Source organism: Mastacembelus armatus, chromosome 12 (genome assembly GCF_900324485.2).
Source record: "Mastacembelus armatus chromosome 12, fMasArm1.2, whole genome shotgun sequence".
Taxonomy (NCBI): domain Eukaryota; kingdom Metazoa; phylum Chordata; class Actinopteri; order Synbranchiformes; family Mastacembelidae; genus Mastacembelus; species Mastacembelus armatus.
Genome location: NC_046644.1, coordinates 21,006,758 through 21,021,302, shown reverse-complemented (window position 1 = coordinate 21,021,302; position 14,545 = coordinate 21,006,758). Strand labels below are relative to the sequence as shown.

General features: G+C 39.4%; 1 protein-coding gene across 2 annotated transcripts; it reads right to left on the bottom strand.

Moving 5' to 3' along the window:
* Positions 1-781: 781 nt before the first annotated feature.
* Positions 782-14,447, bottom strand: LOC113124542 (FSD1-like protein). 2 transcript variants are annotated; one of them, XM_026297506.1, is made up of 14 exons: positions 14,404-14,447; positions 12,742-12,837; positions 12,522-12,653; positions 12,111-12,212; positions 11,699-11,721; positions 11,195-11,316; positions 10,609-10,836; positions 10,440-10,538; positions 9,597-9,726; positions 8,151-8,239; positions 5,610-5,864; positions 4,744-4,832; positions 4,279-4,376; positions 782-2,793 (listed from the first exon to the last, which is right to left on the bottom strand). In XM_026297506.1, the coding sequence occupies exons 1-14, from the start codon at positions 14,416-14,418 to the stop codon at positions 2,778-2,780; spliced, it is 1,494 nt and encodes a 497-aa protein (XP_026153291.1). In that variant the 5' UTR covers positions 14,419-14,447; the 3' UTR covers positions 782-2,777. The 2 variants fall into 2 exon arrangements, with proteins under 2 accessions (XP_026153291.1, XP_026153290.1); XM_026297505.1 differs by lacking the exon at positions 14,404-14,447 and adding an exon at positions 14,146-14,187.
* Between the last annotated feature and the right edge of the window lie 98 nt (positions 14,448-14,545).

Sequence of the window (14,545 nt, the reverse complement as noted above, 5' to 3'; positions counted from 1 at the left end):
CCCTCACTCATGAACAAAACCCCAAGATACTTAAACTCCTCCACCTGAGGCAGGATCTCTCCTCTGGCCTGGAGATGGCAAGCTACCTTTTTCCAATTGAGTACAATGGCCTCAGACTTGGAGGTGCTGATTCTCATCCCAGCCACTTCACACTCGGTTGCAAACCGCCCCAACGCACGCTGGAGGTCCTGCCTCAATGGAGCCACCAGGAAAAGCAAGTCACTCACCCCTCCCAATCTATTGCAATCAGAATTCAGAGAACTCAGCAGAGCTCAGTCCGTCATAGAGCATTTGAGATAACTGATCCACACACTATAGCAGTGTCATAGCAACACAATCCAGCAACTAGGTCAGCTGGATAGCTGTCTTAAATGCCTGATCCACCTGATGCCTCATAATCATCAGGTGTGGCTCATCTCATAATTGCCCAGGAAACACATAGAGACACACAGAGGGAGAAAGACAAAGGAAAGGAGAAACCCGGGTACAAGAGCAAAGGCAGGTGAAAGCAATCACAGTAATGAACATAAAACTATCAGGGACTAAAACGCAAAGAAAACAAACAAACAGGGAATCACCCAAAAATAAAACTCCCAAACAGGAAGCCAGGATATGAATTGTGACGAAGATTGAATCATTTTCTTAAATTTATTTACAGTGTCGTAAGACAAAAATATATTGTAGTGGAATTTTCTTCCAAATGCTGCATGATCCATTATTTTAAATTCAAAAGTTTTTAAAGTATGGTGAGACAAAGGATTTTGAGGAAATACTATTAAAAGTTTCAATAACATATGTCAGAACAAGATCAAGGGTGTGATTAAAATAGTGGGTGGGTTTATTTATATTTGGGAGAAAACACTTGAATCTACTAATGAATTAAGTGCAGTACTGAGACTATTATTTTCAACATTGACATGAATGTTTGTCTCCCACTGTAATGCACAGTAAACATTTGCCAATATGGCATTCAAACTCTACATCTATTGCACAGCTAATAGTTTATCCAAAAGAAATCTTAAAATAAAACAAGTAACACAGTTTCATTAAACATAGCCTCCTTCAAACATAAATTACAAAGAAACACCCCCCATAGGATAATAAATGAAAGAACCATCCATCTATCTTCTTCCACTTATCTGGGGCCGGGTCGCAGGGGCAGCAGCCTAAGCAAGGGATGCCCAGACTTCCTTTTCCCTGGACACTTCCTCCAGCTCTTCTGGAGGGAAACCAAGTTGTTCCCAGGCCAGCTGGGAGACATAGTCCCTCCAGCATGTCCTGGGTCTTCCCGGGGGCCTCCCCCCAGTGGGACATGCCCAGATCACCTCCCCAGGGAAGCGCCCAAGAGGCATCTGAAACAGAACTGGCTCCTCTCGATGTGGAGGAGCAGCGGCTCTACTCCGAGCTCCTCCTGGGTGACCGAGCTCCTCCCCGTATCTCTAAGGGCGCGCTCGGCCACCGTGCGAAGGAAGCTCATTTCAGCCGCTTGTATCCAAGATCTTGTCCTTTCGGTCATGACCCAAAGCTCATGACTATAGAAAAGAATCATTTTTAGCATACATTTCTGCTAATGTACATGGATTAAACAAAATTCTTTAACAATAACTTATTTTAACATATGCTATCTGTTCACTCAAACTTTAGAAATTTATGTTTTGAGGAAAAATCAAATGTCATTGCCTCTTTTACAGGGTTTTGAATTTTGGTTAATTGTTATAAATATGTACTCACTAGGGCTGCAACAAACAGCTATTTTAGTAATCAATCAGTTAATTATGTTTTATTTTATTGTCAAAATATAAACTGTAAATGAGTGTGGTACATGCAAGCATCTCACTTGGACAATCTCCCACTGTGGCTGCATGTGTTACAAACAACTCCAACTATCTCTGAACATGATTCTCATGATATTGTCAAGAGTTTATATGTGACAACAGAAACATTTAATCCACATTGACTCAGAACTGCATCAGTCATCAGAACAGCGGTGTGTGGGTGTGTATGGCATATTATACTTCAATCAATTGAAGTTAATTGATTGAAATATAGATGTAAAGCCTATAAAACGATGAGATTAATTCTGACATAGATCTCATGTCCATGTCTTACAGTCAGTTTGGACTGACATCAGATAAAACAGAAGTCTGTCTGCTCAGTGAGATGAACAAGCAATTGGATTGAGAACAATAAACATACTGGATGACTGATTATCTGAACACATAACAGAACAACTAGAACAAGAGGACACCACCACTGTCCACACAACACTGTAAAAATTGTTGAATTATGGAAAACGTGACTTTCACTCTTCTCCACTTCTGCCATTTTCATCTCTGCAGTTATTCAATGTGGTACTATGTGCTGTCGCAAACAGCTGCATCACTAGATCCAACTAATCAATAAATACATTTCTTGCCAACTGTTTTATTAATCAGTAGTAGTGGATGTTGCAGCCCTAGCACTCACACATTTAACATTAACTTCAATATAATGATAATGAAGTACCATCCTGTTTGTGTCCTAATCACAGAAAAACAACCCAGTAGAGTCATGTGGGTGAAAACTAAAAAGAGTGAAAGTCTCCTTTGTTGTGGGAAGTGGCAGTACACATCGCTGGCCTGGTTGGGCATCATGTAGACTTTGATGGGCTTGCTGAATGGGATGTTCCCTTGATGGAGGTCTCTGATGGTGGGATCCTGTCGTTCCATCCCAACCTGGAAATTTAGCAGGTGGAGAAGGAGGCTGAGGAGGAGCTGTAGGCCAGCAGGAGACGCACCTCAATCTGAGATGGCTCTGAGAAAAAGGGGAGGTTAGAAAGAGTGAAAGAAACAAAGTTAGGTATAATATATAAGCCAGATACAAAAACTCTAAACTATAGCGATTTAAAGGCTGTTGGACATGAAGTAGCTTTGGGGGTGTGTGCTGCCATTTCATATTTTAAACCTTCAAAATAAAAGCCTGCTACTAACAATTACTGTTAAAGTCAATAAAAGACCCATACAAGCATTCAAATGACACTATAGCTTCATATGCAAATACACTCCCCTCCAAAAGTATTGGAACAGTGAGGTCAATTCCTTTATGTTTGCTGTAGACTGAAAACATTTGGGTTTGACATCAATATGAGACCCTTGGGACCCCAAGAGATCAACATTTCTGTTTTTATTTCCAGGTAATTACATGTGGATCTGATACACAACTTAGAAGATTGCATTATTTGTTTGAACTGAACCATTTTTCATGTGAGCCAAAGTATTGGAACATGTGACAGACAAGTGTGTTTTGTTGCCCAGGTGTGTCCTATTAAGTGAATGTCTACACTCAGTTTCAGATCTGGGTTTTGCCTGTGCAGACTGTTTTTGTAGTTAGAAGTGTAAACAACATGAAAACCACATAGCTGTCCAAAGGTGAAAAACAAGCAATTATGAAGCTGAGAGAAGCTGGAAAATCAATCAGAGCCATCGCACAATCATTGGCCATAGTCAGTACAACCATTTGGAAGGTCCTGAAAAAAAAAAGAAACCATTGGTATACTAAGTAACAGACTTTGAACGGGCAGACCAAGGCAGCAACAGTTGACGACAGAAACACAGAGATGTAAAGACCCTAAAACAACTGTTAGCTACATCAGCAACAACCTCCAGAGGGCAGTAGAGAAGGTATCACACTGTACTGTTTGCAGAACAAAAGTATAAAGGCTACACCAGAAGATGCAAACCACTCATTAGCAAGAAGAATAGGAAGGCCAGGCTGATATTTGCCAAAAAGTACAGAGACCGAGCAAAGGATTTGCAACAAAATCTTAAGTCTTATACACTTTAATCTATTTGAAGTGTATCTGTTCCAATACTTTTTCTCTCCAAAAATTGGTGTTCTGTTACAAATAATGCAATATTCTAAATATGCTGTGTATCAGATGCAGATGTAAACACCTGGAAATAAAAGCTGAAATGTTGATCTCATATTCATCTTTTGATGTTAAATCCAAATGTTTTCAGTCTACAGCAAAAATAAAGGAATTGGCATCACTGTTCCATTTAAAGGGAAGTATGCATATATATATATATATATATATATATATATATATATACATATATATACACATATATACATACATACACACACACACACACATATATATATATATATATATATATATTTATTTATTTATTTATTTACACGCTCCTGAACTCCTACGTTGATCACTAGAAATATACATAACATGAATTACATTTTTGATAGTGATTGAAAATAAAAACCAGTTAAAAGTAAATTTACTGCAACAGGTTGCACAGACTACGGTTGGTGGAGAGGAAATTTCCCACGAAGCTGGGCACCTGCAGACCTGTTGTTATGGAAATACCACCACACCAAACCTGCAACATATAGTTTTTATACAGTTATGACTAGTAATAGTGCAACTACCATACTGCACAAATACCAGAGATGAACAGATTAAAAATATTCATGCAGCTCTATTCCAAACATACATTAACCTCAGAAGTATATGACTAAAACTTTTTTTTACTTTAGATCATGATTTCATAATCATGCTGTAATGTTTAAGAAAATTAATTTGTACTTGAAATTCAAAAGCTTTAAAAAAAAAAAAAAAAAACTCTAGTGCAAGTGTTCCAGCTCCATCAAAATTTCTTATATAATAAAAAAACTAAATGAACTTATTCTAAATCACAGTGAAGACAGACAGTGTAGTTTGAGATGCAGTATTACTGCAGTACTCACAGTGAAAGCAGGAAGGAGTGGCTGGCTGAACTTTGTTTTGAAGGAGTGAAGAAGATGAAGTCTGTCAACGTCAAAAAATAACAAATCACCTGAAACACAAAGGGAAACATCAGATGAGATGATGCTGACAAACTGACAGAAAGCTCAAGTGAAAATAAAAAACGCTGGTGAGAATCGACTTTTGTTGAGATGTAACCTTAAAAACATGACATTTCAGCTGATGTTCTGTTGGATGAGTTGAAAACTGTCAGTGTAAATGCTGAAAGCAGTTAAACTTGCAGAAACAAAAGCAGCTGAAACGTGAGTAGACACACTAGAAAAAGTTAGTCCGTGATTTGCAAACCTCAAAGTAGTTAAATGAGAAGTGTTTAAAAAAGAAAATTTTTACAGAACATCAAAACATTACCTAACAGGATAAACAATCATTCAACATTTAAAACAAAGAGCATTTAAACTGCTACAAACAACGTGTTCACATGACCGCAGAAACACAGATGTATGTCATTACTGTGTATGTAAAAAGGGGCTAACCCATGATCCTCAAAGGCCACTGCTGTTTGCAACTGTCACTCCCCTGCCCACTGCTGATTACCTGGATCAGCAGTGTTCACCTTCAGCCAATCAGAAGATAGAAGATACCAATTCACTTTGTCTACCCCCCACTGCACCCTCATCTGAGATGGTATCAGATCAGTCAAATACGGGCAGCACCTGCCATGATGTTTGAGTTTCCGAAACATGCTTCTACCAAAACACAGTACAGCACAGTACAACAATCCATGAGTCATGGAGAGTAAATACTGTGGCAAACTGTTTTACTACTTTCAGGTGAACACACTGGAGTAAGGTGCAACATTTTCTTCTACCATTGTCATAGTCACAGTAGATTCCAATTCGCTGAGGCAGCAACCAATCCAGCGGCTTCGCTCGGTTGTTGTGCTTTATAGCGAGGGAGCTCTGTAGCCATTGGCTGGCATGAAGACACCACGAACCAGCACTCTTCCCTAATTGGTCAAAACGACCCAGGCTGGCTCGATAGGCCACGCCTACACTGAAGGACTTCCAGTCAGCCATTGGGCGGAGCTCCCAGTAGTGACAGCCACCGATCATCTCCTGGTCACCTAGGAGGCCAAAGAACAAATATTCCAAAATTGGTAAAAGTAAAAAAATATTGGATTTTTTTCTGGTGTATACAAATTCAAAATAATATTTGTGTTGTAAACTTTAAAATAAACATCTACTGTTTATGAGATCTTCTATAAAAGTGAAAATAAAAGCCTGTGCTAACAGGAATCAGTAATTCTTCTTAACGAAGGAAGTAAAACTCTGATGTTGTAAATCCTCCGTTACACGGTGAGGTGTGGTGGATTCATAACCTTAATACAAGGAAGTCTTTTGGCCTCAATGAAGACAATGTCATGTTTTCTGTAGATAACAGTGAGAAAAATTATTTCTATCAGGGGGCATTACACCTGATCCCTGTAAGCAGCAGTGGGAAGGGCAGGAAAAAGTAGGACATCAATATATCGGCCGATATTATAGTACAGTACCAGTCAAAAGTTTGGATAAACTTGCACAGGCAACGGCATTTCAATTCGTGTGTCCAAACTTTTCACTGGTACTCTATATAGAATACAGTATACATAAACAGTATTTATTATTAGTAGTAGTTTATTATATCTTTTCATGTGACAAGACTGAAGAAATGACACTTTGCTACAATGTAAAGTAGTGAGTGTACAGCTTGTATAACTGTAAATTTGCTGTCCCCTCAATATAACTCAACACACAGCCATTAATGTCTAAACCGCTGGCAACAAAAGTGAGTACACCCCTAAGTGAAAATGTCCATTTACCCTCCCCTGTGTCATGTGACTCGTTAGTGTTACAAGGTCTCAGGTGTGAATGGGGAGCAGGTGTGTTAAATTTGGTGTTATTGCTCTCAGTCTCTCATACTGGTCACTGGAAGTTCAACATGGCACCTCATGGCAAAGAACTCTCAGAGGATCTGAAAAAAAGAATTGTTGCTCTATATAAAGATGGCCTAGGCTATAAGAAGATTGCCAAGACCCAGAAACTGAGCTGCAGCACGGTGGCCAAGACCACACAGCGGTTTAACAGGACAGGTTCCACTGAGAACAGGCCTCGCCATGGTCGACCAAAGAAGTTGAGTGCACGTGCTCAGCGTCATATCCAGAGGTTGTCTTTGGGAAATAGACGTATGAGTGCTGCCAGCATTGCTGCAGAGGTTCAAGGGGTGGGGGGTCAGCCTGTCAGTGCTCAGACCATAGGCCACACACTGCATCAAATTGGTCTGCAAAACTGTCGTCCCAGAAGGAAGCCTCTTCTAAAGATGATGCACAAGAAAGCCCGCAAACAGTTTGCTGAAGACAAGCAGACTAAGGACATGGATTACTGGAACCGTGTCCTGTGGTCTGATGAGACCAAGGTAAACTTATTTGGTTCAGATGGTGTCAAGCGTGTCTGGCGACAACCAGGTGAGGAGTACAAAGACAAGTGTGTCTTGCCTACAGTCAAGCATGGTGCTGGGAGTGTCATGGTCTGGGGCCGCATGAGTGCTGCCGGCACTGGGGAGCTACAGTTCATTGAGGGAACCATGAATGCCAACATGTACTGTGACATACTGAAGCACAGCATGATCCCCTCCCTTCGGAGACTGGGCCACAGGGCAGTATTCCAGCATGGTAACGATCCAAAACACACCTCCAAGATGACCACTGCCTTGCTAAAGAAGCTGAAGGTAAAGGTGATGGACTGGCCAAGCATGTCTCCAGACCTAAACCCTATTGAGCATCTGTGGGGCATCCTCAAACGAAAGGTGGAGGAGCGCAAGGTCTCTAACATCCACCAGCTCTGTGATGGATTCCAGTGGCAACCTGTGAAGCTCTGGTGAACTCCATGCCCAAGAGGGTTATGGCAGTGCTGGAAAATAATGGTGGTCACACAAAATATTGACACTTTGGGCCCAATTTGGACATTTTCACTTAGGGGTGTACTCACTTTTGTTGCCAGAGGTTTAGACATTAATGGCTGTGTGTTGAGTTATTTTGAGGGGACAGCAAATTTATACTGTTAGACAAGCTGCACACTCACTACTTTACATTGTAGCAAAGTGTCATTTCTTCAGTGTTGTCACATGAAAAGATTTAATAAATTATTTACAAAAATGTGAGGGGTGTACTCACTTCTGTCAGATACTGTATATATATTTTAAATGCACATTAAAAAACGTTAATATCGGCGGCATATTTGCAGATACTGATATATCTGCAATAGGCTCATATCGGCCAATGAAAAAGGCAAAATGATTTATCGGGCTCTAATAATTATATGAATAAATTGTAGTGTTATTTTAACATTCACTGGCAGCATTAGTGCAGTCATACCAAGTACTGTATATGACTCTCCAGCAAATCGGTCACGGCCACCTCGGCTTCCTGCCCTCTTACTGGGAGAGGGTGTCGCACTTCTGCTGCTAATTTAAAAAAAAAAACAAAAACAACAACAACAAAAAAAAAAACCTGTCACAGGTTAAAGCCTTAAAAGCAGTCTAAGCTTTCTCAGAGCAAAAAAAAAGCAGTGACATGAAATTCAATGAGGTTGTGTCACAGCGACATCAATGCAGCACAGAAAAAAATATGAATAAAACAAAATAAAAATGTACGTGATTTATAAGGCAGTTCCATTACTATTAACATAATTTCTGTGTTAAAGTTAATGACGCATATTCACAACAAATTTACTGGTATAAAGTTTGCAAGTAAAATAGTTTTAAACAAATTTTAACTCTTATGATCTTATTAAATAAGAGTATACATTTAATAATAAAAACAAAAACAGTTAAAAGCTGTACAGTCCAAAAATGCAGACGTGAAGACTACTGATAACTGTCAAAAAAACCCTGGTGGGATGTCAGCCGTCATGTGATTGGCTGCATGAAGCAAGAGATGGCAGATGAAAGTGAGTGGTGACATAGCAATTGCTAAACAACCATTCAGCAGTGACTGTTTCTACCTGAGTTGGAGAGGACGCAGTATGGAGACTGAAGAGGGACAAAAAAGGTCAAAACACACAAACTCAAACAGCAACAGAGAAACAACTGAAGATTAAAATAAATATTTTAAATATTTAAGATGTAACCACTCAGTGTCCTAATTTGTACAAATCCGAACCACCCACCGACAAGGTCGTCTACTGCTGAGATATTTTGTACAGTTTCCTGCTACAGACTACATATTTAAAAACTTGCACAGCAACAGATAGGCCTTAACTGTATGTTTCTGACCCCTGTTTTGTCTAAAAGCAAGAAGCATCCCAAGGTAGTAATAAGTACCTCAATCTTAAAACAAAGACAAACTTAAATCTTGTTCCACATGTATAGCTGCAAGAAAAGTTCATAAATCCTGTTGACTACCAGCACTTGGGAATATTTTTCAACGGAGTCAGATTTATATTTCAATTATGAACACAAAGCCACAGTTGGTTGTAACTAAAATTTCTTGTTCATACTGAACACATTTCAATATTCACAGTGTAGGTTGAGAAAGTAAGTGCAGACCTCAACTAATGACAAAACCCAAGATAGTCTGAGTTACAAACCTGGAGTGCATGCACTGGAAACATATTGAAGCTGTGTTTGTTTAAGGCTGCTCTCATTTGTAAGCAACATCTGAGCATTTTCAGTCTGTTATTCACAAGAAGTGTCTGCTAATATGAACCATGTCTTGCAAAACTGAAACTAAGAAGAGTATTAAAGAATATAAATACTGATTGAATGGCAGAAATAAGGATTAAAGAACTGAAACCTGAAGACAACACTGACGTTTACTGACCTGCTTTTACCCTCCTTCCCTCTGATTCGGGGGTCATGACTTTTGGCCCCCTGAGGTTCCCAGATCACCATGTCTCCCTGAACTTTCAGCTCAGTGTGAGCTGTTGATGCATCAAAGCCAAAGTTATACGCTGCAACATAAAAAGAAGAAAACTAAGATTCCCTCGACCACAAGTGTCCAAGCTGCGTGCATATCCTTTCTCCTCCCTGTTCTCACATGCATTTGAGTTACCTGCTCAGGACCTGATTCTGGACCTCTCCTTCATATCAAGGTGTTACATGTTCATGTAAACTATCACAAAAATGCCTGAAGACATAGTAATTCCCTCCTCTTCCCCAGGTAAAATACACACACTGATATATCTCACCATGTGACAGGTGTGACTGTAACTAGCTCATTAGTATCACTGACTTCACCTCCTACGGGTTTTGATGTTGGAGCTGATTGGTGTAGATTCATAATAAACAATTTTCATGATTCAACATGTCCAAATTTGAAATATCTTCTGTATTATGCTGATTTAGTACACTTTCTGATTTTTGGAATTTCCCCACTGAGGGACTAATAAAGGGACATCTTAACTTATGGACACCTACTTTATGTTTGCTGTACAGAACTTGATATGGCAGTTGTACGATTCGTCATACTGGGCTATGTAAATAAAATAGGACTGGACTTGATGAAGGACCAATTAATTATTCCATTTAGGCCTGCAACTAAAGTAACTTCTGAGTCTTTCATATTTTTTTTTGTATTTCACAGATTGACACCTATCACTTTCTGCTTCACACTGCTCCCTCCCTCAAAAACAATGTCCAGTCATCCATTCGTCCATCCATTCACCTCTCGTTTCCAGGGCGACAGGCTCAGAGAACTCTCCAGCAGCCATTTTGTTTTTTGCTCGAACTCTAACAACAACGAAGCGAGAGTCAAACTTCAGACCTGAAAACAAACAGAAATCAGATTCTCCTTAACACACTTGATCTCTCACTAGTGACCTCTGACCTCTTACCTGAGATAGTGACCTGAGTCTCTGTGATATCACAGATTTTTTCCCAGCATTCACCTCCTGCAGCTCTCAGCAAGGTGTGACAATTTGTTTTCTGGTATTCAAGTTCATAGTGTTCGATTGGTCTGCTGATGCCATTGCTGTCAGTCTGACTGGCCGGTCGCCACACAACTGTGACTTTGTTGTCACAGATGACGCAGTTGGAGACATCGACCTCTGGAGCTCTGGGCACTATAAAAAATACACTGTCAAAACAACTTATGTATGGACTGAAAATGTCAGAAAAACTTACTGTAAAAAAACAAATAAAGGGTAAAAACCTATAAAAAGTAGTTAAGACGATAAAAATAGCACTAAAGACAGACAAGAAAACAAACGAAAAAAACAAAGGACAAAGTAAAACCGAAAAGTAATGATCAATAAAAAGATATACTGATGAAACTATGACACACATATACAGGAAGCTAAAAAAAGTAAAGCATTTCTTCATGGCTGTAAAACCTGAAGCTGAAATGTAGATGTGACCAATCTGAAGTGAAATATATTTCTGGAAAACCTGGAGATTAACATAAATTCCTGGATGACTAACCCGGAAGAAAATGGAGTCGTTGAAGCCCTTCCTTTTCCGTACTGAAGTCCACTGTAAACTGCGACATGTTCTCTGACACCGCCGGGCGAGTTGTAAGCCGAAAAGCTGGAGCCATCGTTACCCTGGTAACAGGTTGGAACGAGCCCCCCGTGTGATGAGGATGGAGGACGGAGTTAGGGTTAGTGTATGAGGCAGAGTTTAAGCATTAGTGTTGGGGGGAGGGGCTTAATCTGTTTTACAAAAATTATTTCAGGGAAGTCATCTATTTATGATTGATTTTTATGAAATTAAATGTGTTCAGAACAATCAACAATAAATTAATTACAACAAATTATGAGTTGAAAAAAAGCTGACTGATAACTCAAGATACTTTAAAAAAGTAGAAAAGACATAATTAAAAAAATTGAAATTATATTTTACCAAATCAGAACATAAAAAGTGAGATTAAACAGAAACTAAAGTCAATAAAAAATATGTTCATATGGTGTTATAATTCAAACATACCTTTCTTTGATTTGTTTTGCAGCCTGTAAAATAAATAAGTTAAATGCTTACATCCATATTCACATGGCAATATATCATATATGCAAGTTCAACCATTCAGGGTACAGTATATGACTAACTACAGTTATGTACATTGTAATGATGTATATTAATATCAGGGTTTGAATAGCTAAAGCAAAAGTGTTGGAGATTAGTTCGAATTTTAAACGAAACATGAAAAGAGTTTTTACAATAGATCTATCATTTAACGAAAGAAATAATCAGCACATTAATCTATTATTTAAATTGTTGTTTGCTGCATCCCTGGTTTTGTTTATAACTGATTAAAAATGCAATAAATTATAAATACTGCTGTTACATTACAATAACTTGTTTCTTTACAGATAATTTTTTCATCATGCTTACATCGTACCTTCAGGAATTCTTCTTCGTTGGTGATAGTCAATGTTTGATTTGCAAACTCCAGCAGTTCTTCACATGACAGCAGAGCAAACTTGCCTTCTGACAGTTGCTTCTACAAAAATATTGTTTTTAAATATCAGAAAACAAAAAGGAAATGAAAATCCAGGGCACAAACTCTTCTAAAAATGGTGACATTTTGTAGGTTTTGGAATATGTTCAGAAATTAATTTCTCAAAGCCAGAAAGCTTCTCTAGGAAAAACTGCATACATATTGCACTATAAAATAACAGAGAACATAAAATAAAGAACATTATATACCTGTGTGAGAAAAAAAATAAAATGTAGTCACAAAATGGAAAGCATAAATAAGGTAATTGCAAGAAGCAAAAACTAATTGAACAAAAACAAATTATTTTTCCACCTGGAGCTCCACCTCCTTCCTCTGCTTCTCCTGTTTGATGGCATCACGGAGCTCCGCCCTCTTCTCCTCCAAGACAGCACTTAGCTGCTCAAGCTCCACATCCAAACCTGACATCACCTTACATGATTCCTCCTGATTGAACAAATTTTGCTTTATTTTTTATTATTTTAAATATTGATTTACACCTCTATAAACCCCTACCTTCCAATGAGCTACTGACCTGTAATCCTGTCAATGTATTGTCCAATGTTTCAAGGAAGATTTGGAGCTCTTCATTCTTATTGGCTAATGTGGTGATGATCCTGTGCAGAGCTTCCTGTTTACCACAAAAAAAAAAAAAAAAAAACCCAAAACACAAGCACATTTTTGATAACAGATTTCTACTTCAACTTTGCAGTTTTACAGTGTCTGTTGAAGGAGAGAGAGACTGGGCAAGTGAAAAAATCCAGTCTACAGATAAACCTCCTCTCTAAACTAAACTCCATTACCCTAACCCAGCAAATAACTACATTGTCTGTCACATCTCTGTTCATCAAACAATCCAGCAATGATCTACATCACCTGCACACTTGTCTTTGTCATTTAAATCACCTTCAAATTGAAAAGAAACATGAGCTTCAGATGACCAGCTCGTCAACCTCTGGATTCACCTGGTCGTTCAAGCTCTAACACTTGGAACCAATGTACTGAGCTATCACTTAATCCTAAATAATATTTCTCTCATTTCACCCCCACACCTTCATTTGTAGTTTGTGGGGTTTCCCACTGTTGGATTAGGAGACAATGGGCCCCAATTAACAGACTGAAAAACAGCATGACTTACACACACTTTGTGTTTTCTTGTGGTTGTGTCTGTTTTATGTCAGTTTATTAATTTTATTCCTTCACAGTAATTTCCCATTTAGTTTACTTGTTTCCATTTCATTTGGTTGTTTTGGACATTTCTGTCATTCTTTTATGTCTGTGTGGGTGTTCTTGGTTTCTTTGTAGTCATTTCGTATAGTTTTGCATCCATGTTTTGTCAATCTGCAGTTATTTGTTTTAACAGTTCTCTGGTCTAGGGGCTCCGAGGCCTGTACCCAGTAGCCTCTTTATTCATCAATGGGGTTACCCAAATATAAACAAATATCAGATCCATGTTTAATGTTTAACCTGCAGATCAATACAAGAGTGAGTCTGAATACACTAGGCAGGAAAACGCTGCCTTTCACAACAAGAGCCTCCCATAATCACAGGAAACAACACGAGATAAACAAAAAAACGTTTTAATTGCCTGCTGAGAATTCATCATTAAAATAAATCGACCAACGTGAGTCAGTCCTCCACACAGCACCACCACCTGCCCGGCCTGCTCCCCTTTCAAGCACAACTAAACCAAAAATACACAAATCTATTTCTTACAATATAGAGACGCGGCGGCAACAGTCCGATACAACCCGTCGCCAAAGGACAGGTAACGGCTAATGCTCTCTACTAATCCCGCAGCAGGGATCCAGCCTCTCTTCCTGATCCAGACCCACAAAGCCTACCGTCCCGTCCCCGTCGACACCGTCCGGTCCCAAAGCTGCCAACCTGTCATTGTCCCTCAATCGCACACTAGATGCACCTGTGTTCACTCACCCACCTGTGACTCCGCCCACATCTTATTGATATCGCTCCCGCAAAAAAAAAATGGAGTTGACTCATCGAGTCCTGCCCTAAGTCTCTTATTCATAGTGACGCTGCCGCGACCGGAGAGAGCGGACAGGTCCAGAGACGGAGGCTGCGAGCGGCTAGCCGGTGGCTAACCGTCTCCCTGGCTCTGCACAAGGTCGTCTGCGTGTCGAGCCCTCACCGATCACGTTACTGATCACTGATCGATCAGTGAGTGTCTTCTTCTTACCTTCTGAGTGTCCATCACCTGAGAGCGAGGGGGGAGACAGGGACACACAAAGGAAGTGACATCACATCACGTCCTCTTCACTGTGAAAATAAGAGCATGCATGAGAGAAATCCCATAAACTTTAAGGTAAAACATTTGTTTT